This window comes from Gymnoscopelus microlampas (assembly GCF_963454915.1).
Source record: "Gymnoscopelus microlampas genome assembly, chromosome: 16".
In the NCBI taxonomy this organism is placed as follows: domain Eukaryota; kingdom Metazoa; phylum Chordata; class Actinopteri; order Myctophiformes; family Myctophidae; genus Gymnoscopelus; species Gymnoscopelus microlampas.
Genome location: NC_139953.1, coordinates 32,991,774 through 33,008,313, shown reverse-complemented (window position 1 = coordinate 33,008,313; position 16,540 = coordinate 32,991,774). Strand labels below are relative to the sequence as shown.

At 40.9% G+C, this 16,540-nt stretch overlaps 2 protein-coding genes across 3 annotated transcripts in view; one reads left to right on the top strand and one right to left on the bottom strand.

Annotated features, from left to right (window-relative positions):
- fam49a (family with sequence similarity 49 member A) overlaps positions 1–14,753 on the top strand; it is a 41,257-nt gene extending 26,504 nt beyond the window's left edge. Inside the window, exons 3-12 of one of the 2 annotated variants that reach the window (XM_084083036.1) lie at positions 4,905–4,984; positions 6,934–7,055; positions 7,458–7,563; positions 8,007–8,143; positions 8,414–8,491; positions 8,708–8,824; positions 9,583–9,662; positions 10,038–10,164; positions 10,427–10,497; positions 11,221–14,753. In XM_084083036.1, coding sequence (XP_083939162.1) covers positions 4,912–4,984; positions 6,934–7,055; positions 7,458–7,563; positions 8,007–8,143; positions 8,414–8,491; positions 8,708–8,824; positions 9,583–9,662; positions 10,038–10,164; positions 10,427–10,497; positions 11,221–11,287 — 978 coding nt within the window. In that variant the 5' untranslated portion in view covers positions 4,905–4,911 and the 3' untranslated portion in view covers positions 11,288–14,753. Of the gene's footprint in view, positions 1–4,402; positions 4,483–4,904; positions 4,985–6,933; positions 7,056–7,457; positions 7,564–8,006; positions 8,144–8,413; positions 8,492–8,707; positions 8,825–9,582; positions 9,663–10,037; positions 10,165–10,426; positions 10,498–11,220 lie in introns of both variants that reach the window. The other variant, XM_084083037.1, reaches the window with a different exon arrangement.
- Positions 14,754–15,152: 399 nt separating this feature from the next.
- The window catches only part of fbxo16 (F-box protein 16), a gene marked incomplete at its 3' end in the record, with an annotated part of 26,032 nt that continues 24,644 nt past the window's right edge, over positions 15,153–16,540 (bottom strand). The window contains exons 8-9 of the mRNA XM_084082172.1: positions 15,599–15,869; positions 15,153–15,226 (exon numbers count right to left, since the gene is read on the bottom strand). Coding sequence (XP_083938298.1) covers positions 15,153–15,226; positions 15,599–15,869 — 345 coding nt within the window. The remainder of the gene's footprint in view (positions 15,227–15,598; positions 15,870–16,540) is intronic.

Genomic DNA, 16,540 nt, shown 5'->3' with positions numbered 1-16,540 from the left:
GAGGCCCGCCTGGGAAAGCGTGTTTTTTTTTTCCTCTCTCACTCACTCTCTCTTTCTTTTTTTTTTATCTCCGTCTCGGCTTCACGAGAGACAGGAAATAGTAACGTAAGCTCAAGCTGACCCCCCAAAAACAAGGAGTGGACTGTGACATCACTGGATTTTGTCTCCAGAAGCTTGAACTTTGTGATCCGTATGCATTGGTTGTGTTTCATGCACTGCTCGGAATGAAACAAGCTCAGATTAGACATGGGTTTAATCGCAAGTTAATCAAACTAATACAGTAAATGTAATCCATTAAAAAATATATAAAGAATATTTTTCTTTTCTTTTTTTAATCACTTACTGTACAGCCCAGGCCAGCATGCCTATTCTGGGGGGAAAACGCTTTGAGCTTGTAGATCGGTTATATTTATGGCGAAGAGATTTGGTATAGACTGAAAAAACTGGACGGTTTAAGTGGTTAAATACAATCGCAAAAAGGCAGGAAATAGCAGATCAGCAAGCTGACAACACGTCGCTATGCGTTGGGAGCTTGTTGATCTGCTGTTGGTTGTATGCTGAAGTATGAAATAGAGTTTTACGTGATTAATCATGTTCATCAGTTTAGTCAATTGTAAAATATATCGATTGGATTTTTTTTTATCAAAAAAGTAAAATAATTAGGTTCTCGGGTGGCCCACAACCTCCACCGTGGAGGTTGTGGGTTCGAATCCACCGTGGTGCATCCGGTTTTGTCGAGCGTCTATACGAACACAATTGGCCCGTGTTTGGGGGAGGGAAAAGGTGATATCACTGCACGTATTCCTACGGGCTGGGGCTCCTCACCTGTCAGTGAGGAGGGACGAAGGCTCTACGTCCTCCCGGTGGGGGCTCCTCACTGGCAAGTGAGTCAGTAGGATACAACAACAGTGACAACACACAAATCTGTGTGGGGAGGAATCAATTGGCATAACGACTAAATTGGGGAGAAAAAAGGTAAAACGTAATACAAAATAAAATAATTAATAGTTGCAGCCCTAGATCAGACTGTAGATAATAATCATATTGTACCACAACTCTGTTTACCCCGTCCAGGAGCATCCCTGAATGTTTGACCCCTGTTACATCAGTTTGAAACAAGCATTGTTGTGTAGTTTTTGTCTTGGACCAGCTGCTGTAGAAATCCTCAGTGTTTCATCCTGTGGTCGGGTAGGACTGGTTGACAGACAGAAGTTATTGCATGAAATTCAATGCGTAATATCTCCCCTGCCCAGTTTAATTTTTTTAGCTTGTGCGGGAGACCCAGGTTCGAGTCCTGTACGGGACTTAATAAATCTTACGGATTGCAGCTTTAATTGAACTCCTGAGTGTACAAATGTGGTTACATTTGTATTTGGTTGACAAACTAATGGTTGACAAACACATCTGGTTACATTGTAGTGCACAAATGTGTGTACAAATGTGGTTAAGGTTGACAAACAAATGTGGTTACATTTCTACACTCAGAGTTTCAAATGGATAAATTATAACTGAGGATTTTATTGTCTACTGTACTGTTGCATAATGCATACAGTACATTCTACATGCTGTAGAGATGCAAAGTCATCGTTTCTTTTCCTTTGTACCTTCATCTCTGTCCCATCTCTCGGCTCCTGTAATGGCCTAATTTCCGCCTGGAGATCAATATAAGTTTTATCTTATCTTACTCAGCAGGCGGGGAGGGGTGGGGAGGTCGGTACAGTCTAGTTTGATTTCATTAGTATCGGTTTCAATACAGTAGATGTGTCACTTGATCTTAATGCTCAGTCTTGATGCTCACTTATTTTCTGCCTTGCCAAGACCAAGACCACACTAGGGGTGTGGATGAGTTGGTGTTAACATGTGCATAGTTATCTGCTTCTGTAGAGGTAGCCACTAGCTATATTGGAGTTTTTAATCTCAAATGGTACCTGAAAGTAACAACAACTTAGCTTGGCAGGTGCCCAAGACAAATTAGATTGAAACACGATTGTAGAGAAACACTGGCCTACTGTATATTTTTTCCTAGCCGTGGGTGTTATGTTTAACAATAATTGAGCTTGTAGTCGTCTGCACAGCACATGCCCCAACACGGCCACACTGGTGCCTGTGTAACTGCCTTGGTATTGGTTGTGGACTGTGTGAAGTCGGCCTGTGGTATAACACTACCCCCTTGTGGTCAAATAAAATACTTCGACAGAAAGATGTTGAATGGTTATAATTGGGTGTGTATTTTTGGGTCGGTGACGTGTTGTGAGCTTGTATATCAGCAATTTTCGTCGTACAACGGACCATAAATTTGGCATAATAAGACCACCTTTGATGATAAGGGCGTGATAAAACATGATGATTAGGGTTCAGAAGTGGCAGTGATCATGGGGTGATCATCATGTGTACACAGAACACAGTCTCTCTTTTGTTGTGACTTCAGAGCCTGGCCAAAGTTAGTAGGAGAGAGGTTCGCTGTAGGTGCGGGCCTGTGTATGTGTGGGTGGGTCGGTATCAGGCATGCTCTTTTACTCTATAAAGCTCCCACCCACTTAACCACGTGAACCCCCAGCATCCAAATTCTGGGGTGAACATTACATGAAAATAGCCGATCTACAAGCTTGTAGATTGGCTGTCTAAGTCTAGACTAGAGGGTTTCAGTGATTAAACCCTATATATCAAATCTGAAAACACTGAAAAAAGCAGATCTACTAGCTCACAATGCATCGCATTGCGACATGTTATGATCTTATAGGCCTGCTATTTTTGCCAAATGTAAGCCTATTATGACATAACCAGAAAATGGTTCAAGTGGCTAATAGAGTATGGAGGAGTTTGGGTTTTTCATATTTTGATAAACTACAGAAACATTGGTGTTATCAGGACGAGGATGGCACATTTCATGGCCCTTTCATGTAATGAGATGTAGTAGTAGCAGCAGCAGTTCAAGTAGTCTGTGTCTCGCAACATGGATTAAAGTGGGTTAAATGACGTCCAGATATCATTGTCTCACCCCCAAAGTATTTGAAATGAAACGTTTTATATGGTGTGTGTGTGTGTGTGTGTTTCTGTGTGTGTGTCCGGAGTTTATCTCACAAACCGCTGGACCGATCAGTGCCAGATTTCTTGTGCATACAAAAGTTAGTTATTCCCCATGAATATGAACTGGGGTCACTATACTGGGGTATAATTTTTCAAATATTTAACTAAAAAAGTTGAATATTATTTTCTAAGTCAATGGAGCTCTGATTGGACTGAAACCTTGTCCAAATTTGGAGTCATACTGTAGATGACTAACGTCACAGGCTGGCCACATAAAGTCCGAGATCCACATTGGTTCCAAGCCGTTCCCATGTGGATCCCCAAAATCCACATGACTCGATAAATATTTTTTTAAAGTAGCTGGGCTAGGCCCTGGCCCAGTAGTAGCTCTGTGACATAGAAGAATGAGGTAAGTCCTCTGCTGTAACCACGGCCTGTGATCACGTAATGTTGGAACTCCTGCTGTTATTACGGAGTCCTAGCTGACCACCCTCCATGCATCAGGAGCTTGGCTTTCCCCTGGAAACTGCTACTTACCTCCAGCCTGTTGCCTCCCATGAAATCTTTATGGAGAGTCTTAACTGGCGTTTAGGACTTAATTACCCCTTTCTTCCCGTTTAACAAGGCCTGGATCTGAGAGGCACTGAGTTTATTTAGAACTGTATTCGTCGGATTGCTACAGAGGAGAGGAGATGGCTAGAAAATGGGAATCGAAAAAGCTTCTGGAGGGCAACCCAGCCGGACCATTTGTTGCATGTCACTCCCTACTCTTTCTTCATTTTTTTCCCCCCAGAATGTAGTAGGCAAGAGACCTACTGTACTAGCAACGTTTTGGGGTTGAATCTGAGTTATGATCCGTATCATCTCTGACTCTTGTGTGAAGAAAAAAAAAGAAAAAGAAAAGATGACGCACAGTAATTGAAACAACCTCTGCTGGGAATGGGCTGATGACATTGCAAATGTACTCCTGTGTGATGGGTTTGTGATGATAGTATAGACCACTGGTTCCCAAACCTTTTTAGCTCGAGACCCAAAAGAGAAATGTGATGTCTCCCCAGGACCCAAACGAGTGAAAATAGCAGATCCAGTCGCATCTTGTTGATTGGCTATTTTCACTACTTAAACATTGTTTTCTAATTTATGGGATTTCTTTGATAATGTTTTTATTTATTTATATATAATTAAATAAATCATATCAAATGGGGGTCCATGGCCTATTGCATATCAAACTGGTCGTCCTTGACATTAAAAAAGGTTGAGAACCAGTGGTATAGACCATTAACATCTTGCCTTGTTTTACTGGTAAGAAATAAATAAATAATGATAATAATGCATTCATGCCTGTTTTCTTGTACTATTGTATTTTGCTCATTAGGTTTGCTGGAATGGGTAACCTGCTAAAGGTCCTAACAAGGGAAATAGAGAACTATCCACACTTTTTCCTGGACTTTGAAAGTAAGTCTGGCAGCCGAGCAAAGGAGGAAAAGAGAAGGATGGAAAGAGAGAGAGAGGTGGAAAAGGTGGAAGGCTCTCTCAGCTTTCTCCTCTATTATTACTACTATTTTTTCCCCCTTTCTAAATCAGCAGGTGGTTTTGTGTTTGCAGACCGAGCACTCTGGACGTCGAAGCTGTGATTGGGGTTCTGCTTCCTCTCCTCTGTTCCTCCCGTTCCTTCATTCCCTTTCTCTCTCTCTCTCTCTCTCTCTCCCTCTCTCTCTCTCTCCCTCTCCCTCTCCCTCTCTCTCTCGTGACTTCCTGCTCCTTTGGCTGTCAGATTTGGCGTTCCTTCCTGTCCTGTACTGAAAACTTTTGGATCACTGTTTTTAACACCACATATTATTTCTCTCTTTTCTCTCTCCCCCTTTTCTATGTTACAGAAACCAAATGGGGAATCTGTTAAAAGTGCTCACTTGCACAGAACTTGAACAGGGGCCAAACTTTTTCCTTGACTTTGAAAGTGAGCACAGCTTATGCATGCCCTTCCAGCCTGGCTTCTCTGCTTTCTGCTTCTCTGCTTTCTTCTTTCCAACAATCCCCCGCCCCTTTTATTTAAAAATCTCTTTTTAGAATGACTTTATATCCCGGGGTCAATGGTCACTCTATTCAGCCAACCTTCCATCTTAAAATTTGTCATACTGGCTCTCACAGCTGTTTTTATAATTCACGCTAGAAGTCAAAGCACAGTAAAAATCCCCAGTTTTAATTTGAAGTTACAATCTGTAACTTTTGTGTTCTACCCCGGACCCCCAAATCCCCCCACCCCCTGCCCTCCTCGAGTGCCAAACTGTTGACCTAAGACAGAAAGCATAGTTTGGGCAGAGGATGTGTTACTCTTTGATCTTTGTACAATACCTCCTTGTCAACCAGTAGTGGTTCAGCCTGACCACAGGATCTAAATGTCTCAATAGAAGACATCCCTTACGGGTCCATTTGGTTACATTTGTATACTCTAAGAGTTCTACAGATGGATAAATGAACACTGAGGATTTTACTGTATATGATTCCGGAACTGGCATCTCATTATGAGTGGAGCTGACCCTTGTCCTTTGCTGTCTCCCACTACTAACTCCCATGCATGAGTCAACATGTGTTCTAATAATAGAAGAATGCCTTTGCTATCATCTAACTGCATGTTTGTCATTATATCCTTGCTTTTACCTATTTTCCTTGGTAGTAGTGTTGCATATATATGGTAGTAGTATTCCATACGTCCAACTAACATAGTTACAGAAAAAACATTCAACCATATTACATTGCAAAACTGTAAAAATATGACCCCTGTTGCATGCCCTTGCCATACTCTAGTGTACATCCATTGTGGCTAAATGATTTATATTTGTAGTGTTAATCATGAATGCTATTTTTTTGTTAATTTTAACATTACTTACTGTAATATTCTCCTTATGCAGGCCTAGACAAAATCAACCAAACTTTTAACATCAAAATCTACTTTGGCCTTTTTTCAAAATACTTTCTACAGAAAAAAAAGTGCTTCCACTTCCTTCAGTGGCATTTTTAACTTCTCTCACAAATGCTGCCAAGCACAAGATGTGTTTACTCCGCATGGAGGAAGCGATCGGATTGGAATGGTTTTGAATTGCTAAACAGACTGCATACACAGTATTTTAATATCAGATGATGTTCTATATGCATACTAGTTCAGTTATAAAAGCTTGTCTTAGAATATGTTATTGGCCATCGCCTATGACAGTATACAATATTGTATTTGTCAGTGTCCAGCAGCCCTGTTGCTCGCTGGAGTCCCATCTACAAGCTGGCACGTGACATCGGCATGCAATGAAGTATAAATTAAGCATTATGATGCCTTCACAGAATGACAATACATTTGGTTTAATTTTGCCCAGTTAACTCTGTCCTCAAGGATTTAGTTTAAGCTAGTTTTTAAAGTAGCTCTGTGACCATCCAAAACCTGCTGACGCAGTATGCTATGATAATATATTCATTGTACCTTTGAACATTCTATGGGAAAATATCTGTCCCTGCCTTGCACTGAATGTTTTTGGGTGCATGTGTCACATGCTTCCATATTGTAAAGATAAACATGTTGTTAGAATTGTATGAATAATGTGATTGTTGACATTTTGTGTGGGAGACATCACATGCATCCCGGCGCACATGTTTGCAGAGTTTTGTTCAAGCCAACTTTAATCATCAAAAACTAAATAAAAGCCATTTCACATTAGAGCGGTCCAGATGTGTTGCGTCTGAAAATGTGACAGTTGAATGAAAATGAAAATTGAATCTCTGCTTTGATGCCCACAGGCATCGCTTCCTAATGTGAAAAGGCTTGAATAAAATGCCATGCAGTGGTGTACAATGAGTTTATATTATTCCTTCTTGACATTTAGACAGGCTGACAGTTGTGTGTTTGTGTGCGTGCGTTAGATGCCCAGCCGACAGAGGGTGAACGTGAGGTGTGGAACCAGGTTAACTCAGTCCTCCAGGACTCTGAGAACATCCTGCAAGGCCTGCAGGCATATAAGGGAGCAGGGCAGGAGATCAGAGATGTAAGGAGAACACACACACACACACACACACACACACACACACACACACACACACACACACACACTCCCTCCCACTTGCTGACAACCCACACAAACACACACACACAGACAGACAGACAGACGCATATTCAGATATAAAGATACTACAGCCAAATATACAGAGGAAACTTAACATGCAAACGGATAATAAACTGATTCACTATAGGGATGGGCATTTGGGCATTTTCTTTTTGTAAATGTGTTGAGGCATGGCGTCATATTTATACAAATTAATATTTGCATGAGAAAAGCTGGTACAGTTGTAACTCAAGTCTGTTTCACTGAGACTACACAGTGTTTAAGTGGTTAATAAAAATATGTTGAATTATGATTGTGATGTTGTCTGTCTGTCTGTCCATCCAGGCTATACAGAATCCCAGTGACCTGCTGCTGCAGGAGAGGGCCTGGAACGCTGTCTGTCCGCTGGTCATCAGACTCAAGAAGTTCTACAGCTTCTCACAGCGATTAGGTACCGTGTTAACTAACAGCACCATAACCAAGGAACTCTGTCCACTTAACCACTTAAACCCTAGCATCCCTATTCTGTGGAAACAGTCTGCGAAAATAGCAGATCTACGAGCTCACAACGCGTCGTTTTGAGCTTTCAGATCAGCTATTTTTGTCAAATAGTGTAATGGGGGAAAAATAGCGGACCAAGTACAGAGCCTGTTCAACTAAGTATTATTTTCCTAAGGATAGAGTGTTTTAGTGGTTAAAGCCTCTGCATTTCCAGTGACAAGCAGGCGAATAGTTGAGAGGCTGGGTCCCCAAACCGCAGCACTCCTGCATCAGCACAAATCGAAGCGCAAACCACGTGTGCACAAAATTCTCGGGGGGCAAAAACTACCCGACAGCAACGACATGCATTTCTGACTACTTTGCCTTTTTGTCTCCACGTCCTCCGATCTGTAGAGGAGGCCTTGCAGAGCTTGCTGGAATGCCTGACATGTGCGCCCTACACGCCCACTCAGCACCTGGAGAAGGAGCAGGCGCTCGCCAAACAGTTTGCAGAGATCCTCCACTTCACGCTGCGCTTCGACGAGCTCAAGGTCTGCTGGACATGCTGCGGGACAGCATAGTTAGACATGCAGTACTTATATTCACTCAATCACAAGTATTCTGATTCTCACTCATTCTCTTAATTGCTAACGCGCGCGCACACACACACACACACTCCCCCACAGTCAAATCATTTGAACAGATCTGTAGTTAGTTGTAGTAGGATAGAGATAGAGTATCAACAATGCTTTAAAATGCCTACCCATAAATAAGGGGAAATATTATGAAGCAGCTGTAATCATTTTCTCATCTCACTTCAGATGAGAATTCCTGCCATCCAGAACGACTTCAGCTACTACAGAAGAACAATCAGTCGAAACCGCATAAACAACATGAACGTGAGTTGTAAATTAAGTTTTATCTTTTCCCAGGCATATTAGTAGGCGGAGGGCACTGATCGTCTGGCTACGTGACAATAGTTTTCTAAGGACTTTCACTCAGTGTTCAAGGTGAAAATGTCAGTTTGCCAATAAAGAAAATTAATTAATTAATTAATCAAATTAATTAAAAGTGGTCTGCTTTTCGAGTAACATTGTGTTCTGCTGTATCTGTAGTTGGACATTGAGAGTGAGGTCAACAACGAGATGGCCAATAGGATGTCCCTGTTCTACGCCGAGGCCACGCCCATGCTGAAAACACTCAGCAACGCAACCACAAACTTTGTGACAGAGGTGAAAGTGATGTTATTGTCGTCACCTTGTATAACATTTTCCTATTAGTGAGTGATGTAGAACTGTACAGTACAAAGACATTAGACTTAATGATATATGGCTGTGGTTTCATAATAGGGGTGACCCATTATGTATTAAGCCGTGGACCCCTATTTGAAAAGTGCCAAGGTGTGCCAAGGACTCCCATAAAAGAAGATTTTTGTCGTTGGATTATATTTAGTACAGGACTCTACAGCTGTCTATACCAGCAGCCTTTAAGTAAGTTTGGCCTCGGGCCAATGTTTTCTAAGCCATTGGATGATCTCCCAGAACATCAAAAGCTAATTTAAGAACTGGAACTTACAACGCCTCATATAAAAGTTGTGGTATAACTGCATACTGATAGAACTGCGTGTGTAATCAAATTTTACAGGTGCTGATAGAGTTCCTTGTGTAATAATTTTTTGCAGGTCACATCCTTGACTTTTGCACTTGGAGAACATTTAGTTAAGTTTAAGAAGTTAGAAGATGGCGCTCAGGTGGCGCAGTGGTAAAGTGCCACCGTGGTGCTTCTGGCTTTGTCGAGTGTCTACAGTCAATTGGCATAACTAAATTGGGAGAAACCTGTAGCACTTTGAGATTCGCAAGAATGTAAAGGGTGTTATAAATCAAATGCATTATTATTATTATTTGTATTATTATTATTACTATTAACTACTTATTATGACATGCCCAGGTACACTTATGTGTTAATAACATGTCTGGTGGTTTGTGTGCAGAATAAGACTCTTCCTCTGGAGAACACAACAGACTGCCTCAGCACCATGGCCAGTGTGTGTAAAGTCATGCTGGAGACACCGTGAGTCAACTTCTAACTATACATGGTTCTTTTACTCACATGACCCATATGGACACATACACGTTCAGTATTAACATACTTACACCACTTATGGTATTGTTGTACTTACACCACTTATCATATTGTTAACAACTTAAGGCCTATTCTATACTTAGTTGTATGAACAGTGTTGTTGAAAATAGCACATCTACAAGCTCACATCGTCATGGTGTTGTGAGCTTATAGATGTGCTATTTTTGGAAGAATAAATAAGATTTCTGCCTATGGCGATCTAAATAGGGATGTCAGGTTGAAAGTGATTCAATAATGACAGGTAGATCACTGTGTTCACTGTATAGACTCAGTCTCTCTCTCTCTCTCTCTCTCTGTCTCTAGGGAGTATACGAGTCGGTTCAACAGTGAGGACACCTTGCTGTTCTGTATGAGGGTCATGGTTGGAGTCATCATACTTTATGACCATGTCCATCCCAACGGAGCCTTCAACAAGTCGTCTAAGATAGATGTAAGATTCATACACACGCATGCGCGCACACACACACACACACACACACACACACACACACACACACACACACACACACACACACACACACACACACACACACATTTGAAAAACATAGATATTGCTTCTGCTGTTACATGAATGTGATTAAGCCAAACCTGTATTATGGAAGAAAAAAAAAAATTACCAAAAAAGTAATTGCCAAACTTTTGCCACAGCTCTGTGGAGAGCGTTAATTGATGCGTTTCATCTTTGTTGTCAGATGAAAGGCTGCATCAAGGTGTTGAAGGAGCAGCCAGCAGACAACGTAGAAGGCCTTCTAAACGCCCTCAAGTAGGTTCTTCTACCTTCCTTTTGAATTGCTTCAGCCCTATATACTTTATCGTATAACGAATAGCGAAAATAGCTGATCTACGAGTGTTTCAATGAATGCGGCACATTGTGAGGTTGTAGATCTTCTTTTTGCCAGGTTAGAACCAGGGTGTCACTAGAAACACGTTGCCAACAAAACCAATGTTTTCCTATGGTACTGGCATGCGCTCGTCTCTTTTCTCTACAGTTTTTTTAAGAGGCTCATAAAAGTTAAAATATAAACAACTTTTCAGCGTGAGGTGCAGAGTAGCACCATTCGTCACAGTGCTTTTAAACAAACCCTATATATACTTAGTTGACCTGGGTCACCCAGAGCTCTGTTTGGTCTGCATTCCCCCCCACCCTTTACATCAAATCTCTTCACCTAAAATAGCCGATCTATAAGCTCACAACATGTCACGTTCCTATACGTTGTGAGGTTGTAGATGTGCTATTTTTGCAGAATGTTCACCCATAGAATAGGGACGCTAGGATTCATGTGGATAACCAAGAGTACCAAGTACATCGGTAGTGCTGGCAGCCCAAAAAAAAAGAACACTTTCTGTAGACACAGCCTGACACAGCCGGCATTTCTGAAGCGCTTGCGCCTGTAGCGACGCGTCTCGTCCCCTCAAACTATGTGGATGTTGCAGGTGCTGTGAGGAGTTTGGTTTCGATCTGAACATTGTTTTTCTTTGTATTTAGATTCACCACAAAACACCTGAACGACGAGTCCACTCCGAAGAACATTCGAACAATGCTCCAAATGTAACCTTTTCCTTTTTTTTATATATATATATTAATAAACATGAAGAGGATCGATTTACTGACCTCAGAAAGATGTATATGTTTACATTATTTAAAGAAAACGAAAGACTCGATGTTAATACTTGTGTGTATTTACATAGTCATTCCCTCCAAGTCACTGAAACCCACAGAACATGTACCATTTCCATAGCAAAACAAAAACTGTTTACTGAAGCACAGATACCTAACTTACCCTCATCCTTATATTCCACAACTTGCCCGCCAATTCTATGTATGAGGAGATGAGTGTGATGAAACATCTTGTTTAACTTAACCATCAAATTTAACTTAAGTAAAGATAATATATAGCATAATACCAACACATTCTGCTTAAAATGATTGTGGGGGGAATGGCATGGAGTGAGAGAATTTACTATAGTTCTGATTTTAAGAGTGATTTAGCGATTAAATGGTGACTGACAGAGTTATCTTGAAACAAGTTCAGCGAATTGGCAACATGACAATTCTTTTCTCAAGAAAATTCATGTTGGATTTATTGTCTGCCGCGTTTGTGTCAACGGCATGTTGCACTCTTTCCAGCTGTTAGGTTCGACTTTTTAGAGCAAGCCCCCTGCCATCCAGCTCACCTGTTCAAAACAATCAAACATACCTACCGCTATTATGATGTGATAAAGGTTATGTCATTGCTAGTATGCAAATCAAATGTTACCAATCAGTTGATGTCAGTTTGTTGTGATGTATTGGGTAGGCTGTGATGACGGAAGAGGTGGTAGCCTACTGTATAATATGTGCGCCACGAGAAATAAATCTACCAACCAAAAGTTTTTTCATTTGTCGTATGGCAAAGCTCAGAGTGATGCATTTAGGTGTTTTGTTTGTGCGTATTCTTCCTCTCTTCATCGTCTGTGTGGCTTTTGTATCTAACAAAAAAAAACATTTTTTTCCAAAACACACAAGCTTTAATTCTGAATAAATTCCTCTTTTCTATGAGCAAAAAAGAAAAACATGTTTTGTGAACTCTGCTCAGGTAGGGATTTGTAATTGTGATGAATGGTGTTCCATAATGTGTTTTTGTTTTTTTACCACTTAAACCCGCTATACTTAGTAAACTGGACCTGAGTTGCCTTTGTACTTGGTCCGCTCTTTTTATCCCCTCTACACCAAATCTCTTAACCAAAAATAGCCGATCTACTGATCGGCTATTTTTGGCTCATGTTCCCCCCAGAATGGATGCTGGGGTTTAGGTGGTTAAAGGCCCCATTGAAGCCTTTTAAACTTTCAGGAAGGGGAAATAAATAATTCCTCGTTTCCAAAGCAGGGGCCAAAATGGCCAATCAGGGCATACCTATTATTATGTCACTTTATTTTATACCCCTAAAATACCTTTTGAGTCTTGTCATTCAGCTTTTATATGATCTGTTAAATGATCTGTTGTTATTCTGTCTATTGTCTCTGGTACCATTGTTGTTGTTTCTGCACCAGATAGAACCGTACGTCACTGTTTTCTGCTGTGTTTTGGTTTCTTGTGAGTGGATGACATACAGTGTCGACTCGGCTGTGAATTCTACCAAACCATCCACAGCAACCATGTTTGGCAGTCGAGTTTTGTCCAAATTTTACATGGTGAGAGGTCGCTCACAGTGCCAGTTCAGCGCACAGTGGCACTTAAGCTTGCCCTGATTGATCAGGTGCCATATAACCCAGGGAAGATAAGGCAGCTGACCAACCAGGGCAAGGTTATCACCCTCTTGGTTCTTTTCACTCCACTCACTCAGGGTAAATAAAGGATATATATACTGTATATATATACGCACTTCATTACAACTCAAGGTTGCTCTAATGGAGTGGCCCATGAATAAATAATGACCGTAACTAAATTTCTCAGAATCAGACAATCTCATTATTATTGACTGTTGTACTTTACATTCATCAGCATATTGTGCTTCAATGTTGCTTTTGTAAGTCTCATATTGTTAATGAAGGGCAAATGCAGAGACAAAAGACAGGAACTCATTTGTATTCAAAGAAGCGTCTGGCAGCAGCGACAACAAATCAAACAACTGAAGCCATTTTGTATTAAGTGAGTATGACTGTGCATTCTATTAGAATTAGAATAACGCTCAACATGTTCACTCAGCGTCTCTCAACCAGGGTGGTTATTTGAGGCAGAGGGATAGAATGGCTCTCTTGTTGGCACAAATCATTCAGTACAGCCTTTATTGGTATATATTGCAGAGATGGGTGAAGGCAGCTTCCCCGCTCATCCATCACTGGAGATCAATTGTAATTGGATCACTGGGCTCCAAAGTTCACCGAATTGGAGATGGATGTAGTATTCCTTTAAAATCAATTAGAACGGTTGAGTCGGGAACGACATAAGAAAGGTCACCAACCAGCTCCAAGATTAGCTGGTAGGCATGGCAGCCAAAAAGGCAATGCAATAACAGCTAACAGTGTTCATTTTCTTTATAAATTCACACCACAGCTGGAACATGTCCTTTTTTGACCAATCATATTGCTTGTCTAGAATGAACTTGCGTGGCCAATCAACAATAGACCGTATCATCTACCTACAGGCTACATTTGAACCAATTGCTTCTAATCACTGGTGTAGGAACTACATACTACCAACTGCCTTAAATCCTTAAGTCTGATTTTGTCTTAAAAATAAATTAAGCATTATTGTAAACTGGCAAATAATGGAACTACTAACCTACTAAATTTGTAACATGGGTATATATCGGTATCTCAGTTTCTTGTTGAATAATTACTTCTGCTTCTTCAATTGAGCTTTATTGTATTTCGCCCCATAAGCCATATATGGAACACACTCCTGCCTTGTACCCTACTCACATTTGCTACTAATGCATCAGTTATCTACCGTTCATTTTAGATATGTTGATTGTTAATTTTTTTGATCATCCCGGTATTTAGTAATATATTGTGTGAGAGCCATACTTTGTTGTTTTTTTGGATGCAATTGTTTTTATATGCAATGAATGAATACTGTACACATGGACTATGTGAGATGTAAAGAGAGTGTACGTATGATATTGATAGTGTACATCCACTGACTGAAGTGATTTCCAGAGTTGCGATTAGTGAGGAAAAATGTATGCTCTGTTGTGCGACAGTGTTGTGCACCACAAATGGCTTATCTACAAGTGCACAACGTGTCCCATCCGCAATGCGTTGTGAGCTTGTAGATCGGCTATTTTATGTGCGTGACACCACCGTATGACAAAGTATAAATCATGCTATATGCTACTGTGTGATGTACAGCATGCAAGCAGCTGTGTTGCATACTGAGACAAAATCTCGTTGTCTTTAAATGAACGTTATTGTGGTTGAAATGTTTGTTTTTTTAGGTCTGATGATTCGATGTTCAAGAATTGCATTGGCTTTGTATTGCATATTGGATGGGATGTGTGGACTGACAAATAAAAGTGGTACATTTCTTACATGGACAAGGTTCTTTTGGTTTTACTCCTGACGTAATGCTCCATTTTAGGAAAACATCAAAAGGGTCTCCCTGTCTCTTTAGCTCTTTAATAAACAGAAACTGCATTTTCAGGTCAGGATACCAGTTTCATACAATCAGGAGAGAGAACTCATACAGGATACAGTACAAACAAGACAAAATTGGAAATGGAACACTGAAAGGTTTAAGCGGATAAATGGTAGTCTACTCTTTCTTGATTGGCTGTTATTATTTGGATTCCTTATGAGTAGTATACTGAAGTTCAAGATAATTAACCTAATTAATCACTCTTCATTCAGAATACTGCCATGGTTGAAAACTCATGTACATAGTCCTAGAGTAGGTGTGTGTTGTAGTTCTGAAATCCTCCTGCGGGGGGCAATGTGACTCACTCCTCATCTGTGCCTTGGTTAGAAGAGGCAGTCAATGTGATCCATGGCTGACCTTCAAATAGTGGAGTACCTGAGACAGAGGGAGATACTCAGGTAATTAGCAAATAATTTTAAAAGCGGGAAAGCAGTCTGGGTCATTTTAGTTTTTAGCTATATATACATATAGCACATTGGTTGGCTATTCAGAAATAGCAGATATACAAGCTCATAGCTTGTAGATCTGCTTTTTTTTTTTTAAAGATCTTGGAATGTATATATTGTGAACATTTTTTACTCAAATCTTTGCATCGATTTGTTGATACATAAATACAACTTGATTATTAAATTAATCAGAAAAGTATCCGACTGATTAATCTCTAAGAAAATCATCTATAGTTGCAGCCCTTCTTTCACTATACAAGTACAAAGAGCATTGCCCCCCACTCTCTGTGTGTAGTCTTACTGGGAGCGGTGCGGTGCGAGCGCAGTGATGCCCTCAGTCCCTCCAGACTCAGCCGAGGCACCGCTGACCTCACTGGCCCCGGGCGTATCCCAGCATTCCACTGGGCTGAGCGCACCAAGCTCCTTGCCGTGTCCTTGGTCATCATGGGATAGTCCAGGCTGCGAGTGGCCCAGTCAGGTCTGCTCTGGTTGTGATAATGTTGATGATGAGGAGGAGGATGGGAGGGTGGTAGGGGGCTCAAGATGGAGCTGAGGTCAAGGGACAGAGTCATCTGAGAGAAAGGAGAAAATAAAATAAATGACATGGATGTTATATATAATATGTAACAGTTGATGGGCATTAAGCACTTCAAGATATGTTGAAAATGTTAGTGACTGCACAATTCAATATAGTTTGTTTTTCTTTTTAGTAAGAGCACATACCACATAAGGGTATAGTCCTCCTCACAGCTGACCCCAGTTTGAATCCGACCTGAGGCGCTTTACTGCATGTCACCCTCTATCCTACCTTTTATGTCATTCTGTTCACTATCCAACAGTATCTGAATAAAGCATGAAATGTCCAAGATATATCTTAAAATTGAAATCAAAGTAGAGCCTAAAGCATAATAATATGGAACAGAATTCTACTTTTATTCTATCCTCTCCGCAGACCATTTCAACAGAGACTGAAGTGTTTATTCCATATTCAATGTGCCCTTTCTTTCAACCCCCACCCCCCCCTCTCTCCACCATCATCAGCATTATCATCTTTTTCTTCCTTTGTCCTCCATCATCCTCCATTCCGTGTGGAACTCGTAATTAACATGAATTTTCCCTGTAATGGCTCGACCATAATGCACAGTGCATAATGCAGGGTGGTGGTGTCTCTGGGGAGTTCCCCTGCAGAGTCAGGTAATGGGGGTCTCTCTGTTACAGTCAGGTTATCACCATAATGGATGTG